Consider the following 19,153-nt stretch of genomic DNA (forward strand, 5'->3'; position numbering starts at 1 on the left):
AGTTGCTAAATTAACTTGTCAGAGACTTCATAGCTTTGGAGCTAGATACAAGACTTAAAAGCATTCGTCATGTACTTCCTGACTTTGCCGGTGTCTGCAGTGGAGCACATAGGCAGAGGCAATATTGAAATATCACATTAGTAAATATTTCATATACTTCAAACAGTATTGAATAATGGAGAGTATAACATTAACTACCTGCCTTATATTTGGATGTTCTTTCTAATCCTGTATTTGCCTGTTCTTGGAAAAGGAAAATTATGTCAGTTTTGCATGTTAAAGACAGGTTTAGCCAATGTAATTACATCATTCATTCACCTGATCTTACCTCAGCCTTTTATATTTCTAACGACCTATGGTAAAAACTGTAAGACCTGGAGTTGTCCCTCTTGCAATCTATTGGAGGGAACAGCTTTTTTTAGGTGGGTTGCTTATTTTTGTTTGAATAGAATTAACTTCTAAAAACAATTGTCTCAGTGGAACCAGCTGCTTAATTCATCACTTCATCACTCGTTTTGAGCCAGGTCCGATATTTTATTCAAACTGTCACAGATCCTGCAAATATAGCGGAAAAAAATGCAGCTATACATAACACCAGGGAGGAGGCTTCCTACACTATACCTCATTTACATATCTATTGACCTAGCACTTCAGATTTGTTAGTGTCCACATTTTGAAAATAATTCCAATGGTAAAACAACTCCCATCCCATTGGGATGTTTACAATGCTGGCAATGGCTGAACGCATGCATTTTCTCCAACATTCATAGCACAAGTATGAGATCATGACACGGTACTGGAAGATAGTCAAAATTAAACGACTCAGATCATCCATCCGTCTTTTGCCGCTTATCCTGCACTCAGGGTCCCGACAGAGCCTATCCCAGCTGAACACGAGGCGTGGTACACCTTGAACTGGTCGCCAGTCAATCGCAGGGCCACATATATAGACAGACAACTGACTCGGATCAGATCATGCAAAATACCATTCTCAGGATATCTGAAGTAAATGTTATCAGCCCTGTAGGACCAAGACACATTAGCCCTTTGAAGACTCATTAAAAGCATCAGCGTATGACCTGTTTTATACCTTTCACTTAGACACAAACATGGCGCAAGTTGTTGAAACCGACTGTCCTTTTCATAAATGATAATATATACAATGAATACAGAGTGGAGAAAGTGATCCCTTTTATTCTGTAATGAACCTTTCTTTGAAGTTTGGAGGTGAGTGGTTGCTAGATTCATTGAACCTCACATTAAAGAGGTTTTTTTCAGCTGGCTCACATCTCACTCCCACCCTTTACCTTGTCTGGTCCTGTACACCCCAAGGGTAATCTAAAACATCTGGGTTGGAGATGTCTCCACTTTAAATGATTGTACTTCACTCCTCAATGAATATCATGTACTTACCTTACCTCAAATAACCCTACTAAAAGACCTTGGTAGTAGTTCAAGAGCTGTCTGTATTTCAGTTCAAGAAAAGGCTTTTAGTTGGAAGTTGAACTGTAGAGAAAGCATTAATGCATGCTATCAATTGCTTTAATGAATGAATTCCTTCTTAAATAACAATAAACTCCTTGTTGGCATAAATTTAAGTTGAACAAGAGCATTGCGGCTGAAATTACAGCATGTGAATTGTTGTTTTTGGCAAATGAGTGAAATATGGATGCCCGTTCCCCTGTGCAAAGGAACCAAAGTTGTTTCTTCTCGTTTATGTGATGACATTTCTGGGTTAACTCTCAAAGCTGCTAGCACACAAACCTACACAACTGTAAAAACATACACACAGAGGAGACAACTTTCACTGCAGGTACAGACAGAATCACATAGAAGTAAGTCAAAATACTGTGAAATCCAGATTTGATGAGTCTTGCAATAAGATAAAAATGTACAAACAGATCTGCAAAGAAGCATCACTTGAAAAGCTCTGACTAGATAAGGCCAATAGTGAGATCGAGATAAACAGAAACACTGGTAAGTGTTTAATCGCATTTGATTGGCATTTAATACCAAAACATAAATGACTAATAGAGCTGTTGAATCTAAGAATAATTAATTTCAAACAAATGATCAGTTTACTCAATAAAGATTTTTTTCAGTGATTTAAATTACATGTTGCATACATGAAAGAATCCTGGTACTGGGACTGAATGGGGTTTGTGATTTAGCTTTTCTCTGGAGTAGCCCTCCTTAGGGCTTGTTGTAACTAAGAACCTAAGCTTCTTGCTCCCATCTGATCTGAGATAAGTACACTGGGCTTACTGAAAATGCAGTGCCAGTCGCAGAAAAGCAGAACCCAATGGAGAGACTTTATCAGACCCAAAAAGAAGCTCATTGCTTTAACTACCCAATCTCATCTTCACTGATGCCAGCTTAACTTCAGTCCACAAGAACCAATGCAGGCTTGTCTAATAAATACAGCATGAATCTTTTAAGCTTGAAAGCATTTGCAAAATTGCAATCAAAATCTTTTGCATTACAGAGAAGAGCTTTACGTAAAGACTCATTAGGAAAAAAATGGTAAAATGTGGATTTGAAATGTGGACAAGCACACTAAAACCCACGTACACATGGTAAATATTATACATGTTTTATATCTCCAAGGGGAAACTGTGACAATAAGTAATATAGCAAGAGTTGTTTTCATGGATGGAGAGTGGGTGTATGTGACATTGATCCATGCTGGTTTGATTTCAAATTCTAAATAAACACTGATAATGTATATCTTAGAGATTTTATTTTAAAATATCTTAAACACAAATCTTGTTAAATATGCATGATTCTTTAGGCTAGAGCAAAAATCTGCTTATTCAATCAAATGTGTTCTTCCACATGGTCAGCAATGGTTATGAAAATGAAAAATGAACAGTACATACCGCTCAAAAACCTCAGACAAACTGGGTGCATCCAGCAACCTCTGCGACCACACCCACTACAATAAAAATGTTTGCCTCATAGAAAATCATGCCGGATATTTGCCAGTGAGCTGTGAATTCCATCTTCACGAAGACACACACACACACACACACACACACACACACACACACACACACACACACACACACACACACACACACACACACACACACACACAACCAACAAACAGAGTCATGGTCTGATACCATTTATCTCATTCATATCTAAGGCTTTCACTAAAATTGAAAATGTATGTCTTAAGAAGAGTAAAGAGACATTTTTTGCTCATCAGTAACTTTGAAACCAAGAATAAGTGGATGTGATGAATGTGTTGTGATGAGCAAAACTTGAATAGAAACAGATGAGCAAAATAAAGAGGTTAAGCAGAAAAATCAATGGGAACCAAAAACTGTGGGACCAAGCACTTTTTCAAATGAGTAACTGAATTGTGCATATTATGATTATACTATAATCTAATACATAAATTGCACATTTTTACTTATATCTATACAACATAATTCTGGACATAATTTATATTTGATGTGAGTTCCATCTTCTTTTTTAATTCAAAATAATACATTTGTATTATTGCCTTCACTACAGAGCATGAACAGAGCCTTGCAACTCAATAACCATTTCTATAAGCCTGTGTGTTCTCTTGCTTCACTGTCTTATCTCCTTCTAAATGTGTCCACCCTTTCAACCCCCCCAACCACGTTTATATATCTTTCAAATTTATATCACGTTTATTTTATAAACTGGGGCACAGCTCTGAAATGTCAAACCATTTATCAGAATCACAATGGGAAAAATAATCGTATTTCAATGTAATACTACCTGGAATAATATATGTCAGATAACACCTTTTATTAGCCAGGGATGTGTCAGGTTGGTACCATTAAATACTGTTCATATTGATACACTGTTTAAGAGTAATTTATTGGAAAATGAACAAGTATTTTTGGTTGAAATGGATATCCCTGGTATTGACATTACCATCTATTGACTTGCCTGCAGTCATTCCAATCAGATTGCTACTGCTATCATAAGTGTCCCCAAAGGTGCAGTCCACAGAAAAAGGAGCATTATCAACCAGATATAACATCTGCATATTCGAGGCCCAGTCTATGAAACCAGCTGTATTGCTCAGTGAATCACCAGACCCAAAATGACACCTCACTTCCTGACAGCCCCATGTGTGATACAAGTATCAGAAATTTGAGGGAATGTGTTGCTGCATGTCAGTGGTGTGGTTAAGTATGCTGTCAAGCACACATGTGTTTCTGATACGTGGTAAAGGGTAGTAGAGCTGGGTGATTCCAAACCAATATAATGAATATTTCGCAGTTCATCATAATTGTTTAGCAAATTACTATCTGTATACCTTTAATTGTCTTTGTTTACATTTACTAAGTTTAATATAATTAGTTTTACTAAGATCATAATTCTCCCAAATGGCAGGCACTAAAAGACTTATGGTTCAGTGATACAGCCAGCTTTGTGAATACTGACTAAATAGTAATTGGAAGGGGCTGATACCAATGGCCAGTCCAAGCTTTTATGTAAACAGTTTAATGTTGAGCAGCAGTGGTGTTATTCAACATGCCCCCTTACTCCCACTGTCAAAGCAGTTCAACACCTGCAAAACAACATTTCTGGTTTCAGAAAAATGGAAAGATGAAGCCTTCTGTGATTTCAAAAGGTTAATAATGAACCAATTGTGTCCTTTTTCTATACAGCAAATTTCTCTGGACCACTTTTGGATCATAGCAATACATGATTTTACCTCTCAATTCACCTAGCACAGGAGGACTCGCACTGAGGATTTCCCCCAGAGTGAGATCTCTGTCACATGTTAAGCACATTTCTAGACTGGTTGTCAGACATATTCAATGACCTTATGAACCTTCATTGACAAAACAAACAAGCAAGAGCATTTTGTACAAACTGATCTTCACTTGCCAATTTCTTTTTTACATTTGCTCAATATCGGGCTGTTTCAAGAGTTTTATATAAATCCATGTTTTATTTCTAATCAGAATCTTAGAACAAAATTAGAACAAACATTTGGAAGAGAAGTCAAAACATCAGACATTAATATGCTTTACTCTTAATTTCTCTGAAAGAGAACCAAGTGACCCAACATCTAAAGAACATACCTGAGCAATAATCGAATACGTAACCATTTATGTCCAATCTTTGCTGAAAAATTGAGGGACACTTAACAATAACTACTACCAAGATGATTGAAAGGGTTCAAGTAACTAACTGACCCATAACATTTAGTTATTAATTCCCTTTGGTATATATAGCGCTTATCGTGCATTCAGGGTCATGGGGTGGGAGGCTGGAGCCTATCCCAGCAGTCACTGGGAAAGAGGCAGGGTTCACCCTGGACTGGTCGTCAGTCAATCACAGAGTGACATATAGAGATATACAACCATTCAATAATGAGGATCAAATAAGGGACCTTCTTTTGCGCTGGAAGAATTAACCACTTTTAATATGTTGGAGTAAAATCAGAAGTAACAAAAAGTTTTGCAAATAAAATCTACCTTTTTTTTAAGAACTAGAGACAATTTGCCATCATGTTTGACAATCAAGTCTATCTGTCATGCAATTTGCAATGCTTACAGGTTGAGACGCTTATTTTTCAGGCTTTGATATCCCTCAAAACCTTTACTTTGTTTAGGGACTTTTCATAAAGGTTTGGTTTCACACTGACCAAATATAAAATGATCAAGTCATAGCAGCAAAAGCCTTGCATATTTTTTGTTCTCCTTAATGATCTGATTTTCTTTTTTTTTCGTTTTTTTTGGTGGGGGGGTGACAGGCAGAGCAAGGCATACACCTGGCAGGTCATTTATCCTAGTTTATTCTAACAGTTTTATGACAGACAGAGTAAAAGATATCAAATGCACAAGATTTTTTTTTTTTTTTTTTTAACTGATTCACATTTTCCTTCTCAGTGAACATTCGTCCAGTCCTTCATGCAGCTGGTCTGGATCAAGGTCAAGTACTTTTTGTACCTCAAATGAACTGTACCAGAGTTCATTAGCAACTGGACACAGACCAACTCTTTCACAAGGTGTTTGGCCAGAGCCATACACATGTCTGATTGCTCCCAAAACACATTGCACCAAGGGTGGAAATACCATTGTTCTGGTCAACTGAGCTAAATAAAGCGGGTATGAAATGTCCCTAATTTGGAAAAAAAAAAGAGACTGCCAAATTAACCAGCTTATTTTACCACTGAGCTATCCAACAGCCATTCATGGTATAGCAAAATTCTCCAGTATGTGTCCTTGCAGCCACTGTAGCAGAACCTTCGTGCTCTCCCTATGAGTCATGCTTGAAATGAACAGTACAACAGATCAACTACTAGAAAGCAAAACAAACAGAACTTTACCCATTAACCTATTAACATTGAGAGCAACTCCTTTAAATATCAATGGGTCTAAAATATATTCACGCTGATTGTGAATAGCAAAATGAAGTCCGCAAAAATAGTAAGACAAATAAGACAAAGATAATTGCAGCCAACGGCATTCAGAAAACAACTGGTTGTCATGGTTTCTGAACTGCCATTGCCATGAATTGTCAAATGACTGAAAAAACAAAAAAATACACCATACAATAACCTTAAAAAAAGCCACAAGTAAGCGCTGAACTATTCATGAAAATTATTGTCGAAATCTTCTTGACGTGGCAACTGGACTTAAGTTCTTCACATGAAGACGTGTCACCCCTCATCTGAGAGGCTTCTTCAGTTCATGAACTGAAGAAGCCTCTTTTCGTGTCTAAATGTGAAGAAATTCAAGTCCAGTTGCCATGACAAGAAGATTTTGATAAGAATTCATCATGACCTGGATGACAGAGAACCTCCACAGACGTGTTCATGAAAATATCTGTACTTTTTTGGATAATTTTAGAAAAATGGAGAGCAGGTCAGTTTATTAAATTAATAAATGAGTAGACAAATAAAACAAGAATAAGTTAAAAATTCAATCTGATTTGGCAATTTCCCCTGGGTTAAAAATCAAATTATGAACTATTTTCATAAATATGATTGTCTTTAGCTACAATATATTCCAGTTGACTGTGTATGTGATGCACAAATTTTTTTTCAAATGAAAAAAATACCAGTATATGGAATTTTAGGTAGCATCCAACAGACTTTTCCCTCACTGTCATCTCCAGCCAGATATATTGTCTATCCAAACATACCAGATTCCATTCCTGCCAGCAAGGAAACCCCCACGCAAGTCTACAGTCTGTGACCACGATGAGCAAGTAATTAAGTCAATCTAAAACTCATCTTTCCAGAGATGACATTTCTGCCAGTATTTGAATGAGCAATGCAAGTGAGGTTTGGACCAAAATGAACAGCGACCAACAGTAATAATAATGACCATGATTAACCACAAATAAACATTTTCAATGGCTCTCCAGATGGCTGTCCATTGACAAAAAGTCTCTTTTTCACAACACAAAATAGAGATGCATTAGATCGATCAAAATCAACTATCTAAACGTGCACAAAGGCAGCTTGCATTTCCGTACAGCGGACCCACAGGCACAGTCCTCTGCTTTGTCCAGCCAGACAGCGAGAGCCCAAACAATGTGTAAGAGTCAGCACCAGTAACCAGTGAAAGGAAGTGATGTATTGGACACCCAGTTAGAAACAATGTGGTGTGTTTTACCTGGAGGTGAATACTTTCATCTAATCAACATTCAGGGGACAAAGACACCTGTGACATTCTCAAGCCTGCTTGTTTGTATGAAATTGTATCTGCAAACACTGACATACCATGTGTAAGGACTAAAGATGAATGAAATGAAGCATTTGATTCAACACAAATCAGCCAATTTCCGTTTATCCCAAAAATATTTCGATCCGGTTTTTCCTTTTCTTTTCTTGGAGGAAAAAGTGTTTGCTTTGTTGTTTTTTTCTGTAAGATTTTTTTCTGACTTATAATGTGATTGTGGATTTAAAAGCAGAAACGGGGTTATCATAATGACTGACAATGCTTAGACACATTGGAATATTACGCACCACCTCCTCATCTTCCACAAATCTGCTCCTGACTTTGGATGGGATTTACAGCTCGTTCTGATATATGCTGATTATGACTAAGTGGGAGTCTAGGTTCAGGGTGTATTTTTAACTCACTGAGCACGAAACAAGGGGGCCCTCTACATTCATTATAGGAGTCTACCATGGTGTCTGCGTTGACACTGAGAGGCTTAGGGAGCCTCAAAAACTCTGCTTAAGGCACACTCTTGGTGTAGAGACTACAATCTGCCTGACATGTGTGACTCCTGAGGCAAGCATGTTGCTAAATGAGTAGAGACAGGGAGGATGGCATGACCCACTTCTATAAGGGCTACACTGCTTCCTTCATACTATTCCCACAGGTAAACCCCTGTGTTGCGCTGAACATTAAAAAATGCGCCGGTCAAAAGCTTAAATAGCCCCATAACCGGAAAACTGGGAGGCTTGGAGAAAGGAGACTACGAAAGCATATCTAGTAGGTCAGGTGAATGTTGCCCATTTCTACGAAAAAGGGCATTCAAGACTATTTTCGGTGAGACGTTATACTTTGAAATCACAGCAACCCTCCTTGTAATGTCATCCGTGTACATAATGGCACCGTGTTGCAACTAATAGAGGCTCTATATCATCTGCTTTAAGGGACAGAAGGGGCAGCTTGTGGCTCTACCTAAAGCCCTTACCCGATCAATCTTTGCTATGTTTTTTTTTCGGAGGGGTAACTGATGAAGAAAAGTGGCGTCTGATCAGGTGAATCCACCCTGGACGTTCAGGTGCTTGCTACCCGGTGGATGGGTCACGGAGGAGCGAAGCGGCATAAGGAAAAAAAAAAGGAAGAAATAAATAACAAAAGCGAGCATTTTTCCACATGAAGCGCGGTACGTGGACTGGCGTAGCCCTCTTTTTTGTCAGAGAAATCACTCACGGATCAAGACGTGGGTTGTTTGAATGACTCAAACAAGTGTCCCTTTAGACCCGGGTAAATCAATTAAAGTCGAAATAAGCAGATGGGGACTGCTGCCTCACTCCGTCCGTTTTCCGCAAACGGACGCGCATTGCATCCACGCACTGATTCGTGGAACTCATTCTGACACTTGGTTATTTTCTTTTGCTTTGAAAAACTGAATTAAATCCCCCGAAGGTAGGGACACCCAGGGTTGGATGCCCCCCTCCCCCGTATGTCAACGACGAGGACGGGGCGTCACTCTCCCCCCACTCCCACTCACCTTTCACACGCTGCGGGACAGCGGCGCTCAGACACAGGGCAGCGATGGAGAGCAGCAGCGGTCCCATCCTTCCGCGGGAAACAGCTCCGACTAACCAAGGTTACGAAGATGCGTTTGGGCACGGGGGGAGGGATTTTTTTTTTATAAAAGAATAAATAAACGAACGACGAGAACCAAAAGTTGTTCCTTCTTCGCTCTTGTGATGCAGCGCAGAAGAACCCAGGGTTTTTATACGTCCGCTTCGATAAAGTCCTCTGCCGTGATGAAGTCGGCAGAGAGGAACACTCGCCACCTCGATTGTTTCTGGCAGGAGCAAGTGGAGTGAGAGTGTCGGGTCGCCCTCTGCAGCTGCCTGGCCCGCTCCTACCGCAGTGGGGAGATGTGGTAGTGGGAGCGATGTGTTCGCTCAAAGCGCCCGGACGACTGTCAAGCGCATCGAGACGCGTGATACTTCCGGTACGGCCTTTCAAAATAAAAGAAATCGCGTGTGCACCCGTGTCTACTTTCTATCTACTTTCTTATTACACAACTTCGATTTTTAAATTTGTAAATAATATCGTCGAATAACTGATACTGTTTTTTTTTCATGTAACGGTTCTCTTTTAATTATTTTTTTTTTTGTTCATCTCCAAAGTTAAAACTCGGAAGGAATTTGGAGAAAAAAAAACCCGGAAAAGTCGATTTCTACCGGAAGTCATTTTTGAAGCGGTTATTGAACCATTTAACGGTACGACGTCACAAAGCCTGCCAAATCCCAGATCATAATACTCAGGACTGACCCTAATAAAACTCGCGTGCACGAGCACACGCACGCCACGCCGGGGGAATTAGTGGGGCACCGTCAGATTAGATGGCTTAGTCTTTTTATCCGAAAAAAAAACAAAGGGGAAAAACGCTCAGTTTATAGTTAACATTTTGAAAATATGTCTGAATCAACTAAAGCTGATTTGATACCATGAATTACATTGCATGCATGGACGAGGCCTGACTGTTCTGGCTGGGCCTTAAGGATTGCTTTGTTTCTCGGATATGAGAATGAACAGGTGCTTCCTGTAACCATGTTTAAAAGTTGAAGGTACTTCATCTCAGGTCCCTAACATTGTTCACAGTCTTGTGTGACAAGTGCGCTCCTTAACTCGCTCAAGGTCTCCCTTTATGTTTCGATAATGTTTTGCCAGTCAAACAACTTACAGCATTTTCGGAAGCAGAACTGAACCCCAGGTGACAAAAAAAATCAGGATATTTATATCTCACTTGCACCTTTAGTTTGTAGGAGTTTCAAGTAAAGAAACATTTGTCCTTCAAACATTTGTCCTGTCTTACAGAGAGTGATATGTACAATGAACCTTTTAAATTGTTACTTATCCTAGAGAGCATTGATAGATTTTTAGCTCTTCTCTATCCTATGGTGACCTCAAATTCTATTTTCAAACTGAAAGATGAATTGACTATGAAATAACATTTGCCAATTCAAACACATTAATTCATACCAAACATTTAAATCTCAGTTGCTTATTCTTGACCTTAACCTATGAAAACGTCAAATTCATAAGTTTCCTTATTAATTACTAACATCGGTTACAGTTTAGGATCATTTCATCATTTCTCCTTTATAACTGTGGGTACTCTTTCAGTGCTGTGTTTGTTTACAGTCTTTTTATGGCTTTGTCTCCCTCATATTTGTCTCTAGTTTATGGTTTCCTATTCTTGAGTGATAAAAACTGTCAACGCTGCCACTTCAATGAGACAAACGTCAAGTGCTTAAAGAGTTGATAAATACCTTCATAAAGCCATTTATTTGCCTCTGTGGTTGCTTTGTTTTAGCTGATCATATCTTAAAGGGATCTGGAGTGTAATGATCTTGCATTGCGATACAAGGTCCAGAGGTAATAGTGAGGTGCCAAAGAGCCAATAGTTTGCAAACAAGGAGCTCTTGCATGACTCAGTGTACCAAACCCTTCTGGGCCACTTCACATTGGGGAGGTAGTCTAGTCCAAGGACCAGCACAAAGCAGATCTATAAGTCAACATTAACTGTAACCCCTCTAGATACCAGGGAAAATAAAGAACCAGAGGTGTCACCCTCCATAATTTTCTTCCTGCAACTCTGTCTTCCAGGAATATGAATAGTGGGCAGCAGCTGGGGAAACCAAATCTCATTCTTACACGTCTTTTCTAAAGAAACTCTCTCCAGTAGACACAATTTTGAAGAAACTCCTGACTGTTACTCTACGAGGTGTACACTGCAGCCTTTCGGCCAGGACTGAAACTCCAAGGGCTGCTTTCATCCCCTTGAAGCACAGAACATACCCAGCTATAAAGAGGCAAATTCTCACGGAATGACGCAGAGCGTGGAGCCAGCACTGAGCCGTGAACATTAAAAAGAGAATAAAAGGATTTGACCTCATAGTCCTGACTCCAAGACATAGCAATGGACATCATGCACTACCAGATAAATAAAAAGAGACAAAAGTTGAAAATCACCTTGCCTTGTTAGCCATCTGCTACAAAAATGTGGTAGGTAACATCACAGATCATAAAAGACTAAAACCAGAGTGTAGGGTTTAACAGTATATAGTAAGTGAGCAGTGGAGTGTGATAACTATTGTCAGTGACAATCAGTAATTGTTTACTAACTTTATTTTTGAATGCTGTTTTTTTGAATCTTTATTTTTGAATGTTTATTTTGAATTTTGAATGTCAGACAGTTTCTTGTGGACATAATTATCCCTCTTTTTTTAAACCAGTTACCTTTTACCACTCTCCAAATAAAGGCTTATTAAACAAGGAGTAGAAAATTTCAATCTTATACAACTAGCCCCATTTCCCGGACCACATATGTTCAGTAATGCACTTATGTGCCTGTTAATGCACATAAAGGATATTCTTTCTGGTAGTCACTTTACCAACTGACATGAACACAACAAATCACATACATGTACATAGTCACAGTTGTTAGTCAACAAATCATTTCAAAAGTGCATACTGGTCTTGACAGGTTTATGTGGATGGATGCCGATTTCTTTGATCCTGTGAAACAGTTAAAATGTATCAGCCTCTTTTCACCATTTAAAAAGCTGATCAACTGTGCTAGTATTGATTGTTCTGTTGATTACTTTTTAATCATTTGATACTTTAATACAAGGGTTATTTGCTCATTTGCAGTATAGAAAAAATGAAATGAATTATCTATGATTGAATGGTACAGTTGTTAATTCCACTCAGTTTTAGGGTTCTGCCGTTGAACTGATTCAATATACATGAATACATTAAATCACATTCATTGAAATAATGAAAAAAGGTACATTTATATAAATGGAAGAAAAATTCATCCAGCTGTGGAACTTTTATCAAAGCCCCACAGCTAGCAGTGTGTTTCTCAAGAGTGGTTACATTACAATTCAACAATTTAAACATAGCATGCATTACCAAACACTTAGGATTCAAAATGTCATTCGTCTTGATGTTCTATTGAAAGCGTGCACAGCGGTTCCTGCATCACAACAACCAGGCCCATGTTAGCATCATGGCTGGATGAGATGAAAGAAAGACTGTGCTATTCAAGATGAGACATAGAGCTAATGCCAAGATAAATAAAATGATCTTGATACAGTGTTGACAGAGACACAGGGAGCTCGGCTAAACAATGGACAATCACATGTATAATCTAAACCGAACTGTAGCTGCACTGTATTACTTGCATTTGATGGCCTTGGCTCTACTGCTCAACTGCAGCAGTCTTTTTTGACTGCTCAGTTGTGATCTTCAGCTATTTTAAAAAAGTAGTTTTTGTTTTACACTTTCACATTATAGTAGAAAAATGTTTTATTGCCTTTCAAAAGGCAAGCTACCTCATTTTAACAAGATGATGGCAGTGATGAAGAATAACTGACATTTTGTCATCACCCTTTTTTTTGTAATTGTACTACAGACTATTTATCCATTGCTTGGTGTCATCATTTATTAGTAACACACAATCCATAATTTTTAATCATCCTAAGTTTTAGGGATGAAAAAATGTAGAACCTATCTGTCACAAGGTATCAGGGTCAAAACCATATTGATTTTCTCTATATATATAATGTTTTTTCATTTTACTTTAATTCAAAACTGATCAAAATGCCTCTTAACCCCTGTATTTGGAAGGAAGTAGCCGTTGCGACTTAAAAATCATAACCACGACAATTATCATTTATTTATACTGATTAGTACTGATGTGCAAGTAATATAAATGTATATAGAAAGTGTTCCTATTTTACATCATTCATTGAACAGTCCTGAATTTAACGAGGCTTTAAATCTCAAACCTTAATCCGTTGTTAAAATCTGCTTGAGCCACTGCTTAGTCCACCTGCTATAGCCACTCATCCATTCAGCAGACATGAGTTGGCTGAAACAGTGACCCACTAAACTGCTGTATTTATCAGCAAAAGACACTTATTTTCATTGTACGATTAATCGGGACAGCGGTGACTCAACACTGTTAAGTATTCATGGATTATTTAATGACACTCAGGGTTGAATGTTCTGACAGTTAAACTTTGATCATTTCAAATGTATGCACCAATTAACCCCTGTTGGCCACTGTCATGAAGGTTCTAATCAAGCTTAATTTTACATTTAGATTGTTTGAATATTTACCATTCTGTTACCAGGTGAATCCAGCATTTTGTGGTCAGGGGAAGGAACAGCAAATCAAGACAGCAGAGACTTATTTAGATTAAATATGATTTTGAACTGCACTATGATGAACCACAGGCGTTGTTGCTACAATGTTGTTTGACAACAACAGCAATCTGGTAGTACAAGGACTCACACAAGATTTCAGCCTGATCTTATTGTCAGCTGGCAAACTCTTTAGGTCACCAGCTGGTCATTAGGGCCATCTCATTTGGGGGGACACTATTCATCCCTCTGAGATTCATTTTAATCTTCTCAGAGGTATAAGAGCAAAGCTTAGACTTTAAGATGACATCATCACCCACCCGTCTATGGTTATCAGCCTGACCTTGAGGTGTTTCCAAGCTCTTCACCATGAATCATGAATTATATCAGGTGTCCTATGCTTTAATATGATACGTATAACTTTTTGCACCTCAGGGCTTATCAGGACTAATAAATCATCCCTTGAGACTAAAAATAGTCTCCTATTATTTTAATGCGATAGCATCCCCTTGTTCTAGAATAACAGCATTCATTTGTTTCATTGGAAGAAGATCATGAGTAAACTCTTTTGCCTATAAAAAACAAAAAAAAAATGACATAGATATCACTAATAAGAACGATTTGCAAAAAGGAAAGAACAACTGTGTCTAGAAACTTTTAAGTGAGATTGGTTTCAATTGAAGATATCGAATAAACTCAGATATCAAGAGGCTTTAATGATTAATTGACATAGATTAGAGGAAACCACGGTTCAAATAATACATTAAAAAAAGAACAACTGTGTATTTATATTAAATGAACAGCAAAAGTTAATGACGTATATTTTTCTACTTATTTATACTCACATATGTGTGTGTGTATATATATACATATATATATAAATATACAGAGAAACAAAAAAGCAGTCCCTCGATACTTTCACTAAGGTTTGCTGATCACCGAGCACAAGCTCTTTGACCCCCTCTCTGCCTTCCCTACCAGCTTACACACTGAATACTGAATATATCCCATACAACTGTATACAGTAACTCAACACAACCATCTCTAAATCTCAGCACCACCAGTCACTCGATGAAGTCAACTCTTATCGTCTCATTTGCCCTTGCATCCCTCGCAGAACTCAGACCACTGAGCTCCTTAGCTAACATCCATCCTCATTTAGGCCGTGGGGACCCATTTAGGATGAGCAGTGGGCTGGAAAACACAATGACCTTCTCATTTTTGACTCATTTATTGCTGTTTTTTATTTCAACCACTAAAGTCAGGTCCCATGTTTTTATTTCTTGTAAAAGTTACACAGTTGAAACGGAAGCCTCTACTCTCTATTCCGCAAGTAAGACACACCTTGAAGGAAAAAAAAATCCCTTCATAAAAGTGGAGGACACGGAGGAAATACCAAACTGAGACTTAATGGGTCAAGAATCTATGAATTCAGACTGAGGATGTACCATTAGCGCAAGCCGTTATTATCTCTAACGCCATCAGCATTTTCATAGACAGGTTTTTTTAATGAGATTAACCTCTTTCAAAACAGTGGATAAAGGGATAACCACATTTTCTTCATTTCCTGTCTATGTTTCTATCAGTATGCTTCAGCTCCTTATTCCTCCCTGTCTCACAGGAGGAGAGGAGGTTTTTCATATCCACTCACTCCCCCTCTCATCTCCCATGTCTCTAGGTTGTGGTGCTCTCCTTCCCAATCAGACTGCTGGAGTCGTGTTCAAGGCCCCCCACTCCCTCTCCACACTCGCCAAAAAGACAGTCTAACAAAGGCCTAAGGCACAGGGAGACAGACACACAGAAAAAGAAGAGTGGTAGTGATGGGGGTGTAGAAGTGGGGAGAGGCAGGGAGATACAAAAGGAGATGGATGAAGAAAAAGAGTCAGAGTGAGAGAGGGCCAGATTTAGACAGTGAGGGAAGCAAGAAACACTAAATTAGACACTCTTGGAGAAAAAAAAAACAGTGAATTAATTCCAAAGAGAATATTGCATTGTATCATCTTTTTAGTTCCTCACTCAGCATTGGGACAAGGAGCAGAGTTATAGTCCCCTACCAGGTTTCTCTATTTCTCTCTTCCCTCATCTGTTAGTCCCAGGCCGTTGATTTCACTGGTATCAGCTCACAAGTTCCCTCACTTTGTCCCCCCTTTTACTATTATAATAATACATCTTCTGCAGCAACGACACTCAATGTGAACATTTCAAACTCAAACTGTCAGTATAGCTATTCAATGCCAGATTGGAAAGTTTAGAGACAAATGCCTTCACGCAGTGTATAATTAAAATGCTCATTTTCATATCAGTCATCCAATGTATTATGATTATGATTATGATGATTATTACTACTACATTGTCTCTCTGTCATTCACATTTTTCTTTCAATGTGAATGGATCATGATTACATCCACCGTGTAACCATGAAAACAAAGTTGTGGCACTAAGATCCTCTTTTAACCTGCTTCCCCTTGCAGTGAATTCTCGGGAACACTGTATGTGGCGCAACCCAAAACCACATCCGAAATCATAATAGTTGTTTTGGTGTGATGAGTAGATGCTTCACTGAAGTTCAAAAGCATGTTGTGTCTTAATGCTAAAAGATTAATAGCATTCCCAAGTTCTTTTGTATTAATGATATTCACACCAACACTATTTTGATACTGTTTAACCATAATCCTGATAAGACACAAATACTTTCCTCCATTTCTGATGTTGCTTGTTTTTTTGTTTTTTTTTAGAAAATTGCATTTCGAGACAATAAGTCAAATATCATGTACAGAATTAGATAAATACCATGTGTATACACCAAACAAAGAAGATATGATGGCATTTAGGGCTTAATTTCATGATGTGCTTTACAAAGCGACTTTTTCACTTAAGAATGTATTTTAGTTTATAGAAATTCCCCCGTTACTCCCACCCAGTAAATTAAACCTATTTCACTCTGAAAATGAACAAATATTTTCACCAGTTGAGGCTTAGGGCTTGGATATGATTTATAGAAAAGTCCCAAAATACTTTGTTATAGACTAAGTTTCAAAGCTTGTGTAAGCCCCCACTGCAATCACAACACATGTAATTCCAGCTGTTGCTGCTTTGTTGTTACAAGGCTGAGTTAGCTCTTCCTCTGACATCTGGAACTGTTTCACTGTGCCGTGATACCACACCGTAAAATGAGAATGACTTGCAAGGAATATCTGTCTTCGAAAAACATCAATATACTATTTTCCACCATGAGCCAGCAGGGATTTACAAAGTAACAATGTGGGGAATCTTACCAATCCTTCTCCTCTACAACCCTTTTCATCAATAGGTGATTTTCTACTTGAAAAATATTTCCTATCAGGACCCCTTCATTTATTTATTTCTATTTTTTTTTACTTTTGAAGAAAATTGATGAAATCTCCAGGATATTTTTTCCAGACAAATGGCAAAATTAAAAAAAAATCACCACAATATAAATCATCAGCAGGTTGTTATATACTATCGGTAGGGGGGTTTAGAGTTACCAATGTTCCATTGTTTTCCTCAGTAATTTTTCCTTTGTTGCATTTGCAAATTTATTTTTAGATCAAGGCTGTAAAAAATTGTCGCGTTGGTTCAAGTTGCCTTTGGAACCGAACATGGTTCAATTCCTGTGCTTCTCCTATCCGGTCAAAATGTTGTTGAGCAAGACACTGAACCCCTGGCACCAAACACTGAAGCTAAGCTGCTCCTTAGCTGCCTTCTGCTCATGGTTCATCCATGATGGATTAAATGCAGTAATCAAATTTCAGTGATGTTGTGCTGTATGTATAACTGAATGTGACAATAAAGGTACCACTTCTTGATTTGTTAATAAATGCAGCCTCAGGGCGGCACTGGCCGCTGTCTCCCCGAGCCAGCCTCAGGGGTACTATACGATAGAAGACTATCGGACAGAATGAAAGGACAGGTGTGCAAGAAAGTGGTGAGACCAGCAATGCTGTTTGGACCAGAAACAGTTACAATCACTAAAATACAGGAGGCAGAGCTGGAGGTTGCAGAGATGTAGATGTTGAGGTTCTCTTTAAAAGTGGCCATAGGATAGGATGGATAGGATCAGGAAGGAGTCTATCAGAGGAACAGCACATGTTAGATGTTTTGGAGAGAAAGTCAGAGAAGCGAGAGTGAGATGGTTCGGTCATGTACAAAGGAGGGATAGAGAATATATTGGTAGATGGATGCTGGAATTGGAGCTGCCAGGCAAGAGGTCTCGAGGAAGACCAAAGAGAAGCTTTATGGACGTAGTGAGAGAAAATATGAAGGTAGTTGGTGTGAGAGAGGAGGATACAGAGATTAGGTTTAGATGGAGAAAGTTGATTCGCTGTGGCGACCCCTGAAGGGAAAAGCCGAAAGGAGAAGACTTCTTATTTTTTAAGTGTAATTACTTAAAAGGCATGTTTAACTTCAACTGCGGTTGAAACCGGAGAAAACCCACACAGACACGGGGAGAACATGCCAACTCCACACAGAAAGGTCCCCTCGGAAAAATCGAACCAGGATCCTTCTGGCCGATCTGGTAACCACTGCGCTACGGTGCATATTATTCCAGCAGTGCAGTAACTTTAGTTTGAAGTTTAATTTTAGACAAGAAGCAGCAACAAGTATTTCTTGATTGCTTTTTAATATATCCCACGTCCTAATGAGTCTTTAAATCAGATAAACCTAGAAGCATTAAGAGAAAATTATGACTGCCTAAGGCTCTGCAGATATTTGAGGTAAAATATACATCTGAATGGTGCAGCCACATGCATGACTCACTTTGAAGAAAAGTTTTGAGCAATAATATCAATTAAGAGAGTAATTGGTCTCAATGGCATTTGCTGGAAAATACATTGTATCAATGAAAGCTAGACAAGACACTTCTGTGCAAGCACATGGAGCAGCTTCTGATGCTACTCAAGGCCTATATTTCATTTGAATCACATATTTATTGAGAGCTGCAGGGAATTAAATTGTTCAACTCCGCAGATAAAAGTCATTTGGGAGTAACTTTAATGGGTTTATTTTTGCAATTGTTTATTGTTAACAAGCAGTTTGCAATATTACCTTGTATTCGGTGTCATAAAATTGCTTGAAGACAAGTGAACATTTTGTTTCACAGCACTCTTTGGAGTATTATTGGAGTCTATATGTTATATATTGGAGTATATATATATAGTAGATTGGACTAAATACTGCTCATGGAAAAAACAACAGTCATTCTACAGTAATAGATGCACACATATACACAATATGAATAACGTGACTAGTCATATAGTAATTCATATTAT

General features: G+C 38.4%; 1 protein-coding gene across 1 annotated transcript in view; it reads right to left on the minus strand.

Annotated features, from left to right (window-relative positions):
• edil3a (EGF like and discoidin domains 3a) overlaps positions 1-9,580 on the minus strand; it is a 119,840-nt gene extending 110,260 nt beyond the window's left edge. Inside the window, exon 1 of the mRNA XM_086173687.1 lies at positions 9,199-9,580. Coding sequence (XP_086029813.1) covers positions 9,199-9,265 — 67 coding nt within the window. The 5' untranslated portion in view covers positions 9,266-9,580. The remainder of the gene's footprint in view (positions 1-9,198) is intronic.
• Positions 9,581-19,153: the final 9,573 nt, after the last annotated feature.

The sequence above is a fragment of the Fistularia commersonii genome, chromosome 26 (assembly GCF_037954325.1).
Source record: "Fistularia commersonii isolate RoL2024-O1a breed Wild chromosome 26, RoL_Fcom_v1.0, whole genome shotgun sequence".
Lineage (NCBI taxonomy): Eukaryota > Metazoa > Chordata > Actinopteri > Syngnathiformes > Fistulariidae > Fistularia > Fistularia commersonii.